Here is a 19,716-nt window from a genome sequence, read left to right as displayed (position 1 = left end):
AACAATTCAACAAATTTTCATGTTCATTTAATGCTCTTAATTTTACAAAACTGGACTGAAATATCATTTAAAATGTTGAAGCATCCTATAAGATGAACTGAAAAACATCATAAAAATTATCAGTAAGTAATGGAGTGCTGAACTTACTTTTTGTCGAGCCTTCGACTTTAGTCGAAAAAGCGAGCCTAAGCGATCCTACATTCCGTCGTCGTCGGTGTCGGCGGCGGCGTCAACAAATATTCACTCTGTGGTTAAAGTTTTTGAAATTTTAATAACTTTCTTAAACTATACTGGATTTTTACCAAACTTGGACAGAAGCTTGTTTATGATCATAAGATAATATCCAGAAGTAAATTTTGTAAAAATAAAATTCCATTTTTTCTGTATTTTACTTATAAATAGACTTAGTTTTTTCTGCGGGGAAACATAACATTCACTCTGTGGTTAAAGTTTTTAGAATTTTAATAACTTTCTTAAACTATCCTGGGTTTGTACCAAACTTGGACAGAAGCTTGTTTATGATCATAAGATAGTATTCAGAAATAAATTTTGTAAAAATATAAATCCGTTTTTTCCGTATTTTACTTTTAAATGGACTTAGTTTTTCTGCGGGGAAACATTACATTCACTCTGTGGTTAAAGTTTTTAAAATTTTAATAACTTTCTTAAACTTTCCTGGATGTGTACCAAACTTGGACAGAAGCTTATTTATGATCATAAAATAGTATCCAGAAGTAAATTTTGTAAAAAGACAACTCCATTTTTTCTGTATTTTATTTTTAAATGGACTAGATTTTCTTTAAGTTAACATTACATACAGTTTGCAGTTAAAGTTTTCAAAACATTCATTAAATTTATTAACTATCCTAGATTTTTACCAAACTTAGACAGAAGCTTCTTACAATCATAAGAGGGTATCAAGAGGGAAATGTTTTCCTCATTTTTGTTGAGCCCGCAATTTACAGCAAAAGTAGGCGAGACACTGGGTTCCGCGGAACTCTTACAAATTTTTTCATATTGAGTTTTAACTGGATATTTGTTAACACATGTTTTATCTATATTTTATTTCCAGGGACAAATTCCACTCAGTGGTCTAAATGTAAGCACATGTGATGATGAGGAAAATTTTCCAAATAGTTTTGAAATTTCAGGTATGGTTCTATATACTATATAATTCTATGAACAACTCTCCTAAAACAATTGATTGCCAATCCATTATATGCCTGAATGAACTATATTTAAAAAACAAAAAAAATATTTGTTTTATTTTGAATGAAATTTAATTTATCTCAAGAGTGTTTTTCTCTTCTTAAATCTTAGTAAATAAATAAGTTTACAGTTCTGATGACTATATACAATCCTTACTTTATTTTCTACGTTATTTCAGGGAACATGATAGAGAAAATTACAGTAACATGTGGAACTAATACTGAAGTAAAAGCATGGTTAGACCATTTAAAACAGCAGGCTAACTATACCTCAGGGACAACCAAACCACAAAGTCTTCAAGTATGTCTAAACACCTTACAGGAACAGATGAAGCTCTTAAAAAACGGGGGATCAATGGAGACTAGTAGTGGTCAAAATAAACCTGAAAATCAAAAAGTGAGGTCAAAATCTGGTGTAGCATGGAAACCTCAGCCTTTTAATATAGTCATCTAAAGCATATTCTCTCATAGCATGTAGAAGAAAAATTGTAGCAATGTTCACATTCTGTTTACATTAGTAAAGCATGATCTTGGCTAATTATTTTTTTTAAATTTTATATAAAAGGACTAAAAAGATGGCCTACCCTATACTTTAAAGTTTAGGAACAAAAACTAATAGATATCAAGATAAAAATTACACACCTATCTCTTTGATAATGTGTCTATGCTACAATGAAGTTTAGTCCTGGAAATTATTGTACAGGGGTCTGAATATAATGGAAAAATTAACACCTTGTCTACATTTTTTTGGACCATTTCTTTGGTGGACCAAAGCAAGAGCAGAAAAGTTATCATTTATTTTGGATTGGGACTAAATTAAAAAAAATATAGAAAAAAATGAGAGAGAATATAGGATAAATAAAAATTGCTTTGAATAATATTAAGTGATATAAATGATTCTTTCTTTGGATTAGTTAGAGAAAAAGGGAAACTGCTTTGGGAACTTTTATCATTTTATATACACATAAGCATTCATTTTTAAAATTATACAAAGCTTAATTTTAGCATGCTTGATCTTATTAACCAAAACACTGTAAATTAGACCTATACCTTTTATGATATTTAATATATACTTACATAGAGGAATTGGTATGTGAACATTTGTAGGATGACTCAACACACTAATGGTTAGAGGTATCCCTTCCAGGGTCTTTAGTTTGGTTTCAGGATAACTATTTTTTTTACAATTAAAACCTATAAGGGAAATTAACAAGAGAAATTTTGTCACTAAATATTTAGAAATTTGAATTTGAAAAATACACAAAGTAATAATGGATTTTTATTAGTGTCAACATACACTGATTGATTTTTGAAGGACACATAGTTAAAAAGCTGTATATGAATATGGTTCTAGTATTGGGGGTTGAATGTTATTAATAGATGCTATCATACTTTGGATTTAAACCTTCACTTCCCCTTTTATTTTATAGATCTCAACTTCACAACCTAGTATTAGTTTGTTAACGAAGGCAAAAACTGCCATGGTAACACATTCCACATGGTCAATGTCATGTCTACGACCTTCACCACCTCTCAGACAGATTCCATATAATAAAGAAGATGGCATCAGAAGTCCAAGAATGGGCAGAAAACCAGTCCGACGAAAACCAGGTGAGTGGAAAATACAAGGGTCTCTACACAAGTATTTACATAAACTTATTATTCTAATTGCTATTTTGTCATTGCAGTAAGGTTTGAACTGTGAATTTAAAATATATTTTATGTTTTAAGGATCTTTTTGTAGTTTTATGAAGAAAAATAAATCATGTTAAAGTATTCATGACTTCTTTGTATTATAAAACTTGAGCACGGTATATAATACATATAGCTGGTTCAACTTTATTTAATGATATATTGTGTATAGTCATCATAATTATTCAAATATATGATTAGTATTTTCAAATCCAAATTTCAATAAACTGTGATATTTTTCTATACCCAGTGAGAACACATTCTCAGGATGAGTATGACTTTAAATCCAGATGGCGACAGTGTTAGTATATGAATGTTGTATTCCCATATAATTTGTTATTCCTGCTTTTGGTGTTGTTCATTTTGCATTGATGATATGTATGCATGATTCAAGAATCAAGAATGAAGCTTTTTTGTTATTAAACTGACATTTATTTTTGATTTTTATGAACTCTGTTTTTTTATCGATTGTTTTGTTAAGTTTTATTATTGTATTATTTCTTGTGATTGGACTTTTGGTTATGTTTATTTGCTACATGAATAGAAAGTTTTTCAGTGTTTTAAATACCTGTATTCTGACTGCAAAGTATAAAAAAGCACTTCCACTGCAACATGAATCATAAAATAACCAACTTCCCCTATTACAAACACTACCCTTATACCATGAACTTAAGGAAAAAAGGTATATATTTAAATTTTGATAATAACAATACCAAACAAGTTTGTTTTAATATGGAAACAAAAATAAATGATAATACAGCATGCTTCATTGAACTGCCAATTGTAGGTTAATATGAGTTATCTGAAATGACATGAAAAATGAGTATGAAAATGTAGAATTCATTGGGTTGAACTGAGATTGACAATGTTAAAGTTCTACCAACACATCTGTCTGTTCCCTTCCCCTCATGTAGATGTTGTAACCTTGGAAACTTAGTTAATACAATGTCAAATGTAGTTGTGTGTTGTAACTTTAGTTTAAAGAGTCCCAAAAGAGACAAGTTATAATTTAAAATCTTGTATTAGTCCTGTTGGAAATATGTAACCTGCAGAGAACCAATAAAGAATAATAATCCAGTGGTTATGAATGTTTGAGAAATGCATGGTTACATATTAAAGCATGTCACATACATATCCTCACACAATATGAACACTGTAAATTCCTTATCTCAACACAGTGAATTTGTTAGAACAAGTGAAACGAGTGGAAATCTATTATTGGATATTCAGATTTCTATTGCATGTATGCCTTATGTACAATTTCACACATTGATTTGGAAATTGAGTATTACAATGAAGTTAATAAAAACAGTACTGCTAAGTCAAAAATTACAGTGTGTAAATATTATTGAAATTTTGTATGAGCAGACACAAATTGTATACTGTTAACTGTTAGTAAATGCTGTAAACCTATAGGGTCAAAATAAAAAATGTTAGTTTTGAATTTATCAATACTGATCTTGTTAGAAAAATATCACTAAAATTTCTAAAATAAAAAGTATAGCTACAACTGTTTATAACCATATATAAAATAGTTAGCATGAAAGTTTTAAAACTGGTATGCTCACAGATTTGATGAAGGATTTATATTCAAATCATAAGAATGATGCATTTATAAGAAATGATATGATTTGAAGTATAGGAAAGAAAGAATAAAGTTTTAGACAATTGATAAGAATTTATGCACGTAATAACAGTATCTTACAACCTTGTAGACATACAAGCTGTGTATAAATATCAAAGTTGATTTTTTCACACCATATTCATATATATGAAGGGAGACAATTCAATCTTGATTATCTAAAATTATGAACAGTAAACATTGAATAGTAAAAACTCACTGTTGATAATGCTTTCTTTATCATAAAAATGCAACAAGATCAACATAAGTAAGAGACTTTATAACCAACTCATAGATATCCATTGCAATGTTAAAAAGGAAGATAACAACAACTTCTAGGAATAAAAAAAAGTATTTGTTCAGAAAGGATTGAAAGTATTAATATACATGTTTGGTAATGCACCTTTTGGTAATCATCTCAAATTGACATTACTCACAGCACAGATAGTGCTTAGATTTTTTATATTATCACACATAATACATGAGTTATGTTACTATTTGACATTCTTGCTCCACTGCATAAATTTTAATTTAGATTAACTTATTGTTAATACAATGTATGTTCTTCATGATTATAATGCATAGGTAGACTGCAGAAAGTCATTGATTCCGTCCCAGATAGATCATTAAAAAATGTGTCTTTGTATTTATAACTACTTTCATTTCAATGAGCATACATCATTTAGAAGTAAGACCAAGAACCTTTGGACAATTATAATAATATACCTGTGTTGAATGATTTGAGTTGATTTTGTTAGATGTAAAAAGGACCACTGCAGATAAATACATAATGTAAAAAGTTTCTAAATTAGATATATTGGTATGGTAAAACTTTATCTTATGAAAATTTCAGATGACCCTAGAACAATGGAAGAAGATTCCTTAATTTTACGAGTGATAGAAGCTTATTGTACCAGTGCTAAGACGAGGAATACAGTTAATTCATGTGAGTATATCAACCTTAGGTCTTGTAAATATTGTTTTCTAAAGATTCTTTGCATTGTTGTTAAACTGTAAACCTATGCTTTTTGATGGTCAAGTACTAGAAGTCAAAAATAAGAAATACTGCAAATTTAACATATATGATGATCGACAAAATCTTAACCTGAACTTTCTGTTAGTTTTGTGCTATGGTTGGGAATGCAAAAGTTAACAAACTCATTATACAGTTCTATTTTACAAAGCTTTATTCCCATACAAAATCTGGCTTCCAATTGAAAAAGATATCTGTGGTAAATAGATATTTCAAGACTATAAATTTTGAACCAGAATTGTTCACTCAATTTAAATATTTGGTTTTGTAAGTAAACATCAAGTTCAGAAGCTTTATTGATTTGTAAGAAAGACTTGTCATCATTAATCATCTATTAAATCATGATAAAATAGAAACAGTAGCAAAAGTATAAAATGAAAAGAATATTTTTGTAGATTGAAAAAATGTTGAAGAGATTTTTCTTTATATTTTTATGTTGCATGTATTCTGAATGAATGTCTGTAATTCTTTTTGCTTTGTTAAAATATGTCTTTAGATTGTTGAAGATGTAAACAAAGATTGCTGCTGATATGCTGTTTTTTGTGTGCACCTTTTTATGTATGTCACTTTTTCATCATGGATTTTTATTTATATTGCAATTTTATAAATGTATTTTTATCAACTCAGAAACTGACATACAATTTTGTGCTGATAATTTTCTGTATTTATTAGAATGATTTTAGTGACGCTGAAAAGTTTTTGATACATGTAACAAAAAACCCATTTCTTACTTCCTTTAGTACTGCTATTTGGGAATTAGTCCAGTAATGGCAACAAATAGCAATAAAGTCTATTAGATAGTTCTATGTTGATAAAGTCATTACATTGTAACCTCCAGTGCTTAAACAAATTGAATTTTTATAAAGCAGAAGCAGTTCTTGCGTTAGAATTTCGTACTGAAATATTTTTAATTTGAAACATTGCAGATCTATAGGTCACTGATGTTTAAAGCTGAAATCCTTAAAAAGTTGAATGACGTTATATGTAGCAATAGTTTTACAAAAAGCACTGTAGGTTTCAACTTGTAAATTAGTTTACAGCATGTATATGTTAATGTATGATTTTAGATTAATTCTACTTATAAAAATACATTACTTGAGTTAAGTTGATAAACTTGAAAGAGTCAATATTTGTTTAAAAATAAGTTGTTTTCTTTATGTCACATTAATAAATGCATGTATACACTTATACATTTTTGTGTCACCTCATTGTTTTGTTTGATATTGCAGTATTTGTTTTTATTTGCCTTTGCTTAAATTCATTATTAAAACTTACTCTAAATAAGTGCTAGCAAACATTTGCTAGAGAATAATTCAAGAATAATTAATCAAATGATAACAATTTTTTTTTATCCAAAATTAATGTGCATGCTAGTTAGCATCAATTTTCAGTACTGCAATTTAATGTTGTCATTGTTCTGTATGTACTGTCTGAGTGTGTTATATATAATATGCATTAAGTTAGATTGTTATCCTTTATCATTTATGTCTTTGCTCAGTACCTGGAATTAGAATCATGTTCATAACAGCATGGACAAGACCATTTCTTGGTGTGCTCAGGTTGACTGGGTCAGATGAGGTGGCCGTTGGTATGTAACATCAACTTGTCAGATCGTACGTGTTATAAATATTTCAACTATGGGGTCACCAAAGGTTCTTAATGCCTAAATCAAATAAAAGGAATAACTAGCAAAGAACTAAACCTTTTGTGTTGATTTAAGGTCAAGGAACAGTAAATGGGCTATGTCACAGATTTCAGTAAAATTTGGCAGACAACTCTGGCTCGATGAACTTCAACTGATATCGAAAAAATAATGCATTTATCTCAATTATCATTTGAAATATAACTGATTCAATTCTTACAAAATGGGTGAACATTTGTATAGAAAGCACATAAAATCGGTGAAAACCCTTCTAAAATTTGTCTTAAAATCGCCAAATCTGTAATTTTACTCCATAGATTTTTCTTAAAAAACTATATGTTGTTGATACATAAATTTCCGTTATAATGATGCAAAATAAAGATAGGGTCACCGACTTCGTTTTTACAGTATACATCATTCAAAGTTGCGTTCTATGTGGAAAAATACAACAAAACGTCGAAATAATCGTAACGTTATCGCGGTGCAGGCCGAAAAACGTTGATTTTTGACGTTTTTTACTACAAACAAGTTTATAAATTGAGTATTAGACAAAAAACGAAGTCGGTGACCCTATGATTATTTTATATCATTAAAACAGAAATTTATGTGTCAACAATACATAGTTTTTAAAGAAAAATCTATTGAGTAGAATTAGAGATTTGGCGATTTAAAGACAAATTTTAGAAGGTTTTTCGCCGATTTTATGTGTTTTCTATACAAATGTTCACCCATTTTGTAAGAATTCAATCAGTAATATTTCAAATGATAATTGAGATAAATGCATTATTTTTTCGATTTTCAGTTGAAGTTCATCGAGCCAGAGTTGTATGCCAAATTTTACTGAAGTCTGTGACATAGCCCATTTACTGTTCCTTGACCTTAAATGTTGAATACTGTGGATTAAGAAATTATTGCGATGTTTTATTATTGCGAAAAATCAACTGGGTTATTTCAATGATTTAAACTCACATTTTGATTTTTTTTTATCAATTGAACAGTTTTTTTTACAATAATGCAAACATTAAAATCGCATTGTAGTCCAAAATAACAAAATCTCAATATTAAAAGCATGCAACAATTTCTGAATTTACAGAACTTCAACTTTCTTTTTTTCTCTCATGCATCTGCATGTACTTTACTTGTTTTAAATTCCATTGAAATCCCTATTGGAAAGCCTCTGACAGACTGAGTGAACGTAGTATCACTGTTATCGATAGCCAATGACAAACAAGTTAAAGGTAAATGATTTAGTATTATTACCAACATAGATATTGCTGCTGTCCACACTGTTATGAAAATGATTCAATTAGTTAGCAACATCATAAATTTGTTAAATATGAGAACTGAATTGAAAATGTAGTAATAGTGTTCAATCATTGAATAATATTAACAATGCTTTTTGTGATGCTATGACAGCTAACCATTGAAATTATATTTTATTTTACTGCTGCCTCGGATATTTTTTACAACAATGAAAAACAGTGGATTTGAAAAAATTAAGATTAAATAAAGATGGTTCAATTCAAGGATATGGAGACCATAACATTTCACCAGAAATGGAAGATTTCCAACATGTACATGGACAACGAATTCCAGGTTTCTGCTGCGCTACATTTCCTATAGCTAAAGGAATAGCTAGGACAATCAAAAGATTATGAACTAGAGGAACTGACAAAAACTAATTGATAATGACATATGCAAATCAGAAATTGTAGGAGAGCTGTAATCCTACTCCTCTAGTTGAAGGGTCAAAGTTTTGAAAACAAATTTATAAAGACAAGTCTAACAGTATACTTTTTTCAATGCCTTTACATGTATAAAATAAAATGGCTTGAGTTATACAAAAAAAAGGACAAAAAACTTTGGTAATTTAAATTTTAAAAGAGTTATTTGTAGTTGTTAAGATTTGTCCTTTGTAAAAATTGATTCAGTAAACTTATATCAGCCAATTTTTTTCTCTCAAAAATGCTTAATTTAAACAATGGAACATTAACTTTTAAAAAGATCCTAAAAGTTTAGGCTTTAATAGTTTTCACTAAAGAATGATTTGCACACTTGTTATTGGTATATAGCTATTTAACTTGAAAACAATCAGCTTGCTATTCCATATCAATGTTAGATAGCTGCTATATACAATGCAATAGTGACACATTAGGATCTATTTCGTAACTTGCATTATAATTCTAATAACTCATGTCAATTGACAGCTTTTTGAAAAGGTTCAGACAGAATTCAACTAAGTGTGCAGATTAAACCACAAGTTCTGCACCAGCTATATTAAATATTACTAGTATCAGAGATTCCCATACCAAAACCTTGATCGACATATCTGATTTTATTATTTGGAGACAGTAGGCAACACACATCTTCCTTGGAAGATTCATACATTATGAATATATTAAGCATTTATTTTTTATATGAATTTGCTACTATGATTGTATAGATAATTGATTTGTTAGAATTAATAATTCAATGTTAACAGTATTGGCCTTTTTTAACCATGTATGTTGTTTGCTGTTTTATTAATTTTTTGTTGTTTTTTTGTGGTTTTTAGCTGTAACTAAAGAAAGGTTCACTCTTGTGAGGCCATTACCTAAACCAAATCTTACTCCTATCAAAGAGACAGGTTCACAAGACACAGTTTTGCAAGGTACTTCGTGTTGCATGATCTAGGAGATTTTTCTCCATAGCAACATGATGTAGAAGTCTACCAATATTTTTGTTTAAAGACAATAGAAAAGCATGCCCAGTTTGTAGTTTTAATCTCACCCAAAAAGAATGTCACTTAAGAGGAGACATGTGTATGGCAACAATGGCATTCATTATTGGCATCAAAGGTCTAGTACTCTTTCTTAAGGGTCTAATAATCCACTTGACTCATTTTTATGCCCCACCTGGTGCAAATATGTTTTGCATTCTGTAAATTCATTCAATCGTTCTTCAATCCGTCCCCCTGTTTTTCATTCCTTTGTCTGTCTGTCCTGCTTCAGGTTTTAGTTTTTAGTCAGGTAGTTTTTGATGAAGTTGAAGTACAATCAACTTGAATCTTAGGACACAAGTCTTTCTAATTTTAATGCCAAATTAGAGTTTTTATTCCAATTTCATGATACACAGAACATAGAACAACATGATAGTGCCTGCTTCAGGTTAAAGTTTATGGTCAAAGTATTTTTTCATGAAGTTGAAGTCCTATTAACTTGAAACTTAGTACACATGTTTCCTATGATATGATCTTTCTAATTTGAATGCCAAACTAGAGTATCCACTCCAATTTCATGGTCCCCTGAACACAGAAAATTATAAAATGACAATAATATTCTGGGCATAATATAACATTACGGAATATATTAGTTTTATAACTTATGCTCCATCTATACCTTTTAATTGATGATAGCCAGTTATGCAGGCAAGACATTTCAGCATGTCCACTCTTAACTGACTACTAAATACTTAAAATAGATACATTTAGAAATTTGTTGTTGATATCACCTTACTTATTAACACCAAGTACAAATACTCTGTAAGGCATGCTATTGATATTGGGAAATTTTCAGCTTTTATTTTGCCAAGTGTTCAATTCATAATTCTTTCATAATTTACATCATACTATCAACATACCACACAAGTGAGAGTTATCAAAGGTTGCGGTTTATTATTAGTAAAGGTACTATATTTAGTAAAAAGAATCATTGCAAAGATGACTATCGGATTACTAATTATTTAGACATTGTCTTCATTGTTTTAGATGTCAACAACCCCTTAAACCACCTGAAAATTGACAGGTATGTCAGTGCAAATTCTGCACACATGTGACAACTGCTCATCTCTTGCTCTTAAATTAGGCAAATCCAGAACAAACCCCAGCTAATGACTCCTATTCCAATTTTTGAAAAATCCTTCAGAAAGTTGCATTGAAAAGCATTTTCATAGCTATGTATTAATCTTAGATTTTTTTTATGGTAATATCTCATATAATGGCATGCTTTACAAATGACACTGTAAGCCACTAATGTCTATACATGTATATGCTAAAATGAATGATGTTATTGATGTTAAAACAGTAGGTGCTAATTTAACATGGGAATTTCAGTCCAAGTGTATTTTTTATAAGTTTATTTATGAATTTTATATAGAAGCTAAAATTGTGAATTTAATCATTCTTTGATATTTCTGTATAGTGGGTTATGAAGTTTGTTTGTAGCTTTTTGTTCATGAAAAGTTTACTTAAAAATACTTACAATTAGCATGTTTAATTCAAAACTGTTAATCAAAATGTTCATCTAATGCCATAAAGGTGGTAAAGTTATTAAATAAAGTTTAAAGGACCTCAGTGTATAGCAATGAGACAGAACACACAAAAAGCTAGCCACATGTCTTCTACAGACCCATGATGTTGTATAGAAATCCAAAACTAGAAAAGGATGTGTTTTATTACTTTATTATTAAAACTATCATATATGGAAAATCCAAAGTGATAATTTAAAGAAGCCTCGTCATGTCAATGACTGATGATTTCTATAGTTGTTAACCTTATTGAACTTGTTGTCATCCATATAGTGCCTTTGAAGGAAGTGATCAACATAGTTAAGCCTATGCCAACAGATAGATATGTTCGACGAGATGTTGGTACTCAAGGTACAGTTTGCATTGCATGGTGATCCTCAAGTTTCTTGGAATGTTTAAGTAGATAGATTTTTTAAGAGAAGTTTGAAACCAAAAAATAATATGTTTGCACTGAGAGATTTTAAGATATAAAGATGAAATTCATATTCTAAAATTTGTGAGCATATATTTTCAAAAAGAACAAAAATAATAAGAAAAACAAATTTTGCTATAATATTCTGGGAGAAGACCTAATGGTATAATGTTGTAAATTAAAAATATATTATGATTAAAGTAATTAATAACAGTCATAAATTTATGTGTTCAGTAATAAACAGACAGATGTGTCTATCTCTCAATGTAAATATTTTTCATGGAAATTAACTGACTTTTTTAAGCCCAGCACATTTTGGTTTTTGTGGACATAATTTAATTTGGTTTATGTTTGACTTCGGTTGAGGGCAGTTTGTTTAATTTTGCACTTTTTAAGATGTGTTCAAAGTACCCACTGGTTTCAATTGCACAAGTTTGCAACTATCAACCAATCAGTATTTAAGAATTCTATATATGGGGTCTGTTTTATGGATTCCTTCATTCTATAGTCTTTGAAACATGACATTAAGTTTTTTAAATGCAAAAAAAATATTTCAAAAACTTAAAATTAAAAATGGAAGTATGTTTTTGAATAGATGTAATTAAAAAATATATGAAAATTGTTTTTGTATTTTACAACTGAAAATTTTCAACTTTTATAACCCCCTTTTAAAAAATACTGCTTCTATAAAGCATGCTGTAAAATGTGTGTGTGTGTGTGTGTGTTTTTTTGAAAGTGATATAACTTCTGGTTGTGCATAGAATGTAAATAATTCTGTTAAAGCAATGCAATATCCTAAACATGTTGTAATGAAATAATTCTGTTAAAGCAATGCAATATCCTAAACATGTTGTAATGAAATGAACAGATATTAAACTTATACTAACTTTTCTATCTTTCTGCTTCTTTCAAACACTAAAGATGAATGTTTTAATGTCAGTCCTCAAGAACAGTAATTGCTAATCATTATGGTAATCTTGTAGATTTAACATACCAGTCAAATTTAGAATTTATAGCATATTTACACCATGTATTGACTCTCAATAATAACTTTCCTGTTGACAAAATGGTACATTTCACAAGATGCGGAAATGTTTTGTATTCAAATGGCTGTTCCTATGAATTTGAATCTCTGTCAAGTAACATACCACTAAAACAAGAATTCAGCTACTTACCATGAAATCTTTCTAAATATCCAAGCTTAGGAAATATCATGAAAAATTTAACAGAATAAAGGTGTAGAATATATTTCATGTGATGAAAGATTAATTTGGTACCCAAAAACCTAGTTTATACTTTTGCAATGATAAAAAAAATTCACAATCATGCAATGGTTTTAAAGTCAACATTTTCAGACTGTTCAACTGAAATGATGAAATTGTTCTGACATATAAAAAAGAAGATGTGGTAGGATTGACAATGAGACAACTGTCCACAAGATACCAATTGACACAGAAATTAACAACTATAGGTCACCATATGGCCTTCAACAATGAACAAAACTCATACTGCATGTTTGTTACACATTATTTTTTTTATATGGACAATCACAATTCACAATTAATCATAATTTATGCATCAGGACAAAAATTGTGGGCCGTAAACCAGACCTCATCATCCCAACTACTCTGATAAAAATGTACAAACGAACAACAACAAAAAACAAAAGTCCATAAGACTGACTTAGTACAAACACACATATATATAATATATATGAATGAATGTTTGTAACTCTAAAATGCATGGTTTGCAAAGTCATTTGTTTTATTGTTTTATTGTTGTGTTTTATTTCTATCTTTTTTTATGTATACCCCAAATCATCTTTATTTTATTTACAAAAAGTTAACTATATTGTATTGCTGCAGAGCATTTTATGAACTAAATTGGAGTATGTTTTAAATTTGTTTTTTTTATTTACTAACCAAATAAATAGACCTGTTCTGTTTTATTATTATTTTTTTATCTGGAGGTTAGAACTAATTTATTTCTGAATTTCTTAGAAATTTCCTGGAAATTTGTACTCTATTGTTTTGTAGTTTTAAGAAATACATGTATGTCATGATTATTTGAGATGAATGAACCAAGTATAACTTAAAACTTCTGATTCAGTTTAGTTGAATGTTTCTTTCGTTTGTTTCAAAGAGCATTGTTGTAATTTTGTTGTAAATGTTATATGTTCTGTAAAATATGTGTATTATATAAAAAAGTAACAAAATGATAATATATAATCACATTCTTTGTAACTTCATATTTCATTATATTTTTGTTGTCTGCATTGGTTATTGAATATGTACTTTTGGTCCTAACGCTAAATAAGTTAAATAAAATTTTCATTCTTTAGGGTTATAAAATCTGAAATTGGTGCCACACAAAAAAAAATCATTTTCTTTTGTTTAAGGTGGTACCCAACACTTTCACTAAAATTAATTTGGCTCGTTTAATTTTCATGAAATTTTGTCAAAATATTTATTTTGACACTTTAACAAAAATATAAAAAAAATAAAAAAATTTAACCAACCGCTTTGTCAGAAAATTTCACTGGTTATATAGCAATATGACAACCACCAATTTTGATCATTGAGAACTTTAATATTCCTTTTACAACACAACGTAATTAAAACGTTTAGCTGACTTAACAGAGTTATCTCCCTGTAGTGTTAGGTACCACCTTAATCATAGTGGTACTTATATTACTGAAATAAACTATTGAATGATGAATGATAATATGTGAAAAAGTCAAATTTTACCAAGCTATTAACTTGCCTAGTAATTTAGAAAACTTTGGTTTATTGAATGTATGTTATATCTTAAAAGCTTTGTTTGGCTATTTGAATTGATAGAGGTCATAATGCTATCAAAAATGTTAGATAAATGTCCATGATTAACCTCTGTCATATTTAGAGTATTTGGCATACAGGTGATTTTTCTAAGTTTATTTTATTTTGTTTCTTTATTTCTTTTCCTTTCATTTTGCTTATATGAATGGTCAGCAAATGATTTATTCCATATTTTTTATTCATGCATAACTCACAATATGAAAATTCCTGGTTGATCATTTAATTTTCCATCTTTAATACTTTTGGATTGAGGGCTCTATTGAATACCAGTAAAATTCTATTCTCTTTTTGTTTGTTTCTAACTATTTTGCTTCATTTTAATTTGAATGGCTGTTGCATGTGTGCATGTTGTAATTTTAGCTATACTGATGAATCCTCATGTGTTGATAGCTGAAGAAGAAAAGATAATAGTGGACGATGGAGGGGACCCAACCATGTTACAAGAAAAGTAAGCTTGTATTTTATAGTAGGCATCATAGAATTTCTTTTACATGGAAATCGGTTGTATCACAGCTTTTTGCATTTCCAGAATTACTTTCTGAAATATTTCTATTTTCAAGGCAAATTAGAATCACTTAATGTGTTCCATTTATAGGCATTCATATCACATTCTTATTTAAGATTACTTCACGATCAAGTTTTTTTTCTTCAGCAAGTAAGCCTGACTTGGCCAAACTTTGACAGACTTCTGATATATTGTATCAGCATATATGACCTTGAATTTTGACCTCCATTGTACCGGTTATGGACACTGAACTATATCATTCCCATACACATACTTTTACATTCCCGATGCAGCTATATTTACATGGAAGATGACTGGAAGGAGAGACATGTAAATTTGGGGATTGAGCTGTTCTATGTCCAATTGAATATTTTAGTCAAGTACATGTACTTTAAAAAATAATATAAAGAAAATGTTTATCAGCCTTGTGAAGCAGTCATTTATTTAAATTTAGCTGTTAAAATAGGCAACTAATTGTATTTTATTTTAGCCAAAAGATTTTATGTTAGGTAACCTTTGAAAAAGAGAGTTGGGAAAACTACCAAATTCTGTAATCTTTTAACTTGTAAAATAAACAGTTGCCTGTAATCTGTTTGTGTTTATTTTAGGTCACTTGTGGATACAGTTTACTCATTAAAAGATCAGGTCAAAGCTTTAGAAACAGTAAGTAGACAACCATACTGATTGTCCAGGCACCAAAATATATTGGTTTGATATGGGTCATTTATTTTTTTCCCCTTAAAGATTCGAATTAATTCATGTACAAAATGTTTATTAATCGGATATGTCTAAATGGTCAAAATAAGACATTGAACAAGACTTATTCATCATATTTTCCCTCTAAAATTCAGTACTTGGAATCAAGTAAAAGAGAAACATCTTAATTTTGGTAAGATTATGACGTTCAACATTTCTCATCTATGATAAACATGATGGAATTAAAAGGATACAATTCATTATAAACCACTTAACACATATGAAGAAACCAAAAAACAAAGAAACATCATTTCTTCATCTAAAGGTAACTTCAATGACCTTGACATTTAACAAAAACTCACCTCATTGAAAGCTGGTCTCTAGCGCTGGTTTGAGCAGAGTTCTGAGCATTCAAAAACAAAGCTACTGAGTTATATCAAGAACTTATAACTTATATAGACAAGATCTGTCGTAAATTACTTGACAAACTCTATAAAATACAGAATCTTTACTTAGACAATCACAGGTCACATCAAGATAGTGTTCGTTAACTATAGCCCTCTATGGGCAATAATTGATTGGGTTCCCATAATAAAATGAAAGTTATTCACATGCTAATAAATGTTTTGTATGCTGAGTCTGTGTTTGTTTGTGTGTTATAGGAACATAAGAGAATGAAGAGAGATTTAGAAGAAGAAACAAAAGCTAGAAAAAGATTAGAGACTAACATGAAAAAGTTTATTAAAACTAGAACAGATATGCTGGATGAAAATCTTATGTGATCTCACTTGATTAAAACATTACATATGTCTCACTATGTTAACATTTGAAAGGGGCCAGGATTTTCATGAATATTTTATAAAATTTTCAGAACAGAAAAATCAATTTGTATTTTATAAATACTTGATCATATGAAAGAAAATATGTTTTTGCAAACCTCTTTATAAAAATAGTTGCTATAAAACTGGTCTGCAAGATAAATAATATGTTGCAAAAGTTGCCAACAGAACCAATTTCGAGTGTTGCATAACAAAGAGCTTAGATTAAGGAACTGGCCTTGAAAATGCTATACAGATAATAGAATGATCTGTCATTTTAACAAGGCATCTCATCTAGAATAGTAGCTACACTTATGTTATAATTTTATTTTGTTTGGTATGAACAATTGAAGAAAAAGTATGAATTTCTTATGAAAGGAAACAGTCAGATGTAATAAGATAGTATATTGAATTTGTGAATATGAAATTGTTTCTAAAACCATTACTTAGAGTGCTTGTAGTTGAGGAATGACTATTTGATCAGGAGAAAAATCTACTAGGGAAATTGAGATATACAATTTTTGTTGTAAAACCTTATTACTAATATGAAAGTCTTTGTCCTACCTAATACAATTTATGTTATTTGTTAAGTTTGTTTTCTGTGCTATTTGTATATATGATCTTGTCCTGCATAATATTTTGTTATATTGTTTATTATATAGAAAAGATTTGGATATAGTGATACAGCTAAATCAAAATAGCTATCTAGTCCTATTTACACAATACTGGCTTGCTTAGGCAGATACATACATGCTTTAGACAAGCTTTGAGAGAGCTATCTTCATCTACAATTATGGTCTTGTTGGATAGTTGTCTCATTGGCAATTACATCTCATCTCTATTGAGCTATCAGGGCTATCACAAAGTAAACAAAATACTTACATATTTTAAACATTGAAAAACAAGCTATTTTGCATTGAAAACCCCCTTATTTTAAACAGACTAACACAACAAAGTCTTTTCCTCTCAAAGTAAATTAAATTAAAATCTTGTACATTAACCATTTTTTTGTGTGCAAAATTTTTGTAAAAATAATTGTTTGCTATATCTTTAGTGGATTTTATCAGGTTAAAAAGTGTTTTGCTATACATTTAAATTGTTCTCAGGTCAGTTTCAGCCTTTTGATGAAGTATTGATACTTTATTTGAAAAAGAAATTCAAGAAAGGATGCCCTACAATAACTAGTATTTCAAAGTTTATCTTGAGAATGAATTATTTATCTTATATATGACTGGTAATATATGATATGTTTGCCAAGATTTATAACATTGTGATACTTGGATTTATATTATAAAAATAAAAACTAATCACTTGTTTATTTTGTTTATACATTACATGATACTGGATGTTTGTTTTCCTCGCACAGCTGTGGATTTTCACAGACATTTGGAAATAACCTTCTGCATTCAGTTGAATTGTCCTTCTGGTATTGCTGCTTTAAAAAAATTGGGTATACTGTTTAACCTCTGTCTGTCCGTCTGTCAGTCAGTCAGTCTGTATGTCCCATGAATATTTTTTATACCCCACGCAACGGGTTGCAGAGGGTATAATATTTTTGACCCGTCAGTCTGTCCGTCCGTCAGTCCTGTTTCTTGTCATCGCAACTCCTCTCAAACCACACAACAGAATTTCACGAAACCTTTTTAGATAATAAGGACATACTATGTAGTTGTGCATATCGACGGGAAATTGCGATTCAAATTTTTTTTAGGAGTTACAACCCCTTTGAACTTATTTACTTTTAATGTACTACTGCAACAGTTTGTCATTGCAACTCCTCTCAAACCACACAACAGAATTTCACGAAACCTTTTCAGATAATAAGGACATACAATGTAGTTGTGCATATCGATGGGAAATTGCACTTCATTTTTTTTCTAGGAGTTACGCCCCTTTGAACTTATTTACTTTAATGTACTACTGCAACAGTTTGTCATTGCAACTCCTCTAAAACCACACAACAGAATTTCACGAAACCTTTTCAGATAATAAGGACATACTATGTGGTTGTGCATATCGATGGGAAATTGCACTTCATTTTTTTTCTAGGAGTTACGCCCCTTTGAACTTATTTACTTTAATGTTCTGCTGCAACAGTTTGTCATTGCAACTCCTCTCAAACCACACAACAGAATTTCACGAAACCTTTTCAGATAATAAGGACATACTATGTAGTTGTGCATATCGATGGGAAATTGCACTTCATTTTTTTTTCTAGGAGTTACGCCCCTTTGAACTTATTTACTTTAATGTTCTGCTGCAACAGTTTGTCATTGCAACTCCTCTCAAACCACACAACAGAATTTCACGAAACCTTTTTAGATAATAAGGACATACTATGTAGTTGTGCATATCAACATAACAAGGATTTCTGAAATTTGGCCACAGGGTTTATATGAGTCAGTGAGTGTAATGCGTTTTCAGATTCACCACTCAACAACTCCCCGTTTACTGAATACATGTACTTACATATTTTTACACAATTCAAATTATCCAATAGCAGCTTGGGTATCATCAGTGAGCAGTAGCCTGCAGTTTCACTTGTTTCTCTCGATTAACTACCTTTAAACACAGTGGTCGTTTTTGTTTTTTCATGGACATTTTCAATATTTCTGTATGTTTTGAACATACATCTTATTTCCATATTTTGATTGGTACTTTTTACATTTATATAAAACATCATAAAATAAAAAATGGTGGTGCATAGTATATGTTGTAAGATCTGGACCGAACTAAAACATCTTGACCTGACCAATGAACCACCAAAATGAGATCTAGGTCAGATGAACTCTGCCAGATTGACATGTACATCTGATATTCATTCCATCACCTAAAATATTTAGCTTATTGTTTAAAAGTATTTGAGAGACAGACCTAACCATGGAAATTGGCAATGTAAATGATACAGTTTTGATACACCAAGTAAAGTTGACCTTATGCTTATCATTATTATCCTAGTGAAATTTTC

The 19,716-nt window shown here is 29.6% G+C and overlaps 1 protein-coding gene across 13 annotated transcripts in view; it reads left to right on the top strand.

Moving 5' to 3' along the window:
• Nucleotides 1–18,064, top strand: part of LOC134712559 (rho guanine nucleotide exchange factor 7-like) — a 39,815-nt gene extending 21,751 nt beyond the window's left edge. For 2 of the 13 annotated variants that reach the window (XM_063574257.1, XM_063574244.1), the window contains 10 exons: nucleotides 1,073–1,151; nucleotides 1,388–1,605; nucleotides 2,639–2,819; nucleotides 3,151–3,201; nucleotides 5,375–5,467; nucleotides 9,751–9,846; nucleotides 11,754–11,831; nucleotides 15,090–15,177; nucleotides 15,843–15,897; nucleotides 16,593–18,064. In XM_063574257.1, the coding sequence (XP_063430327.1) occupies nucleotides 1,073–1,151; nucleotides 1,388–1,605; nucleotides 2,639–2,819; nucleotides 3,151–3,201; nucleotides 5,375–5,467; nucleotides 9,751–9,846; nucleotides 11,754–11,831; nucleotides 15,090–15,177; nucleotides 15,843–15,897; nucleotides 16,593–16,712 (1,059 nt within the window). In that variant the 3' untranslated portion in view covers nucleotides 16,713–18,064. The remainder of the gene's footprint in view (nucleotides 1–1,072; nucleotides 1,152–1,387; nucleotides 1,606–2,638; nucleotides 2,820–3,150; nucleotides 3,202–5,374; nucleotides 5,468–9,750; nucleotides 9,847–11,753; nucleotides 11,832–15,089; nucleotides 15,178–15,842; nucleotides 15,898–16,592) is intronic. The other 11 variants (XM_063574247.1, XM_063574245.1, XM_063574251.1 and 8 more) reach the window with 11 other exon arrangements.
• The last annotated feature ends 1,652 nt before the right edge of the window (nucleotides 18,065–19,716 follow it).

The sequence above is a fragment of the Mytilus trossulus genome, chromosome 3 (assembly GCF_036588685.1).
Source record: "Mytilus trossulus isolate FHL-02 chromosome 3, PNRI_Mtr1.1.1.hap1, whole genome shotgun sequence".
NCBI lineage: Eukaryota > Metazoa > Mollusca > Bivalvia > Mytilida > Mytilidae > Mytilus > Mytilus trossulus.
This window is presented reverse-complemented; position numbering and strand designations above follow the sequence as displayed.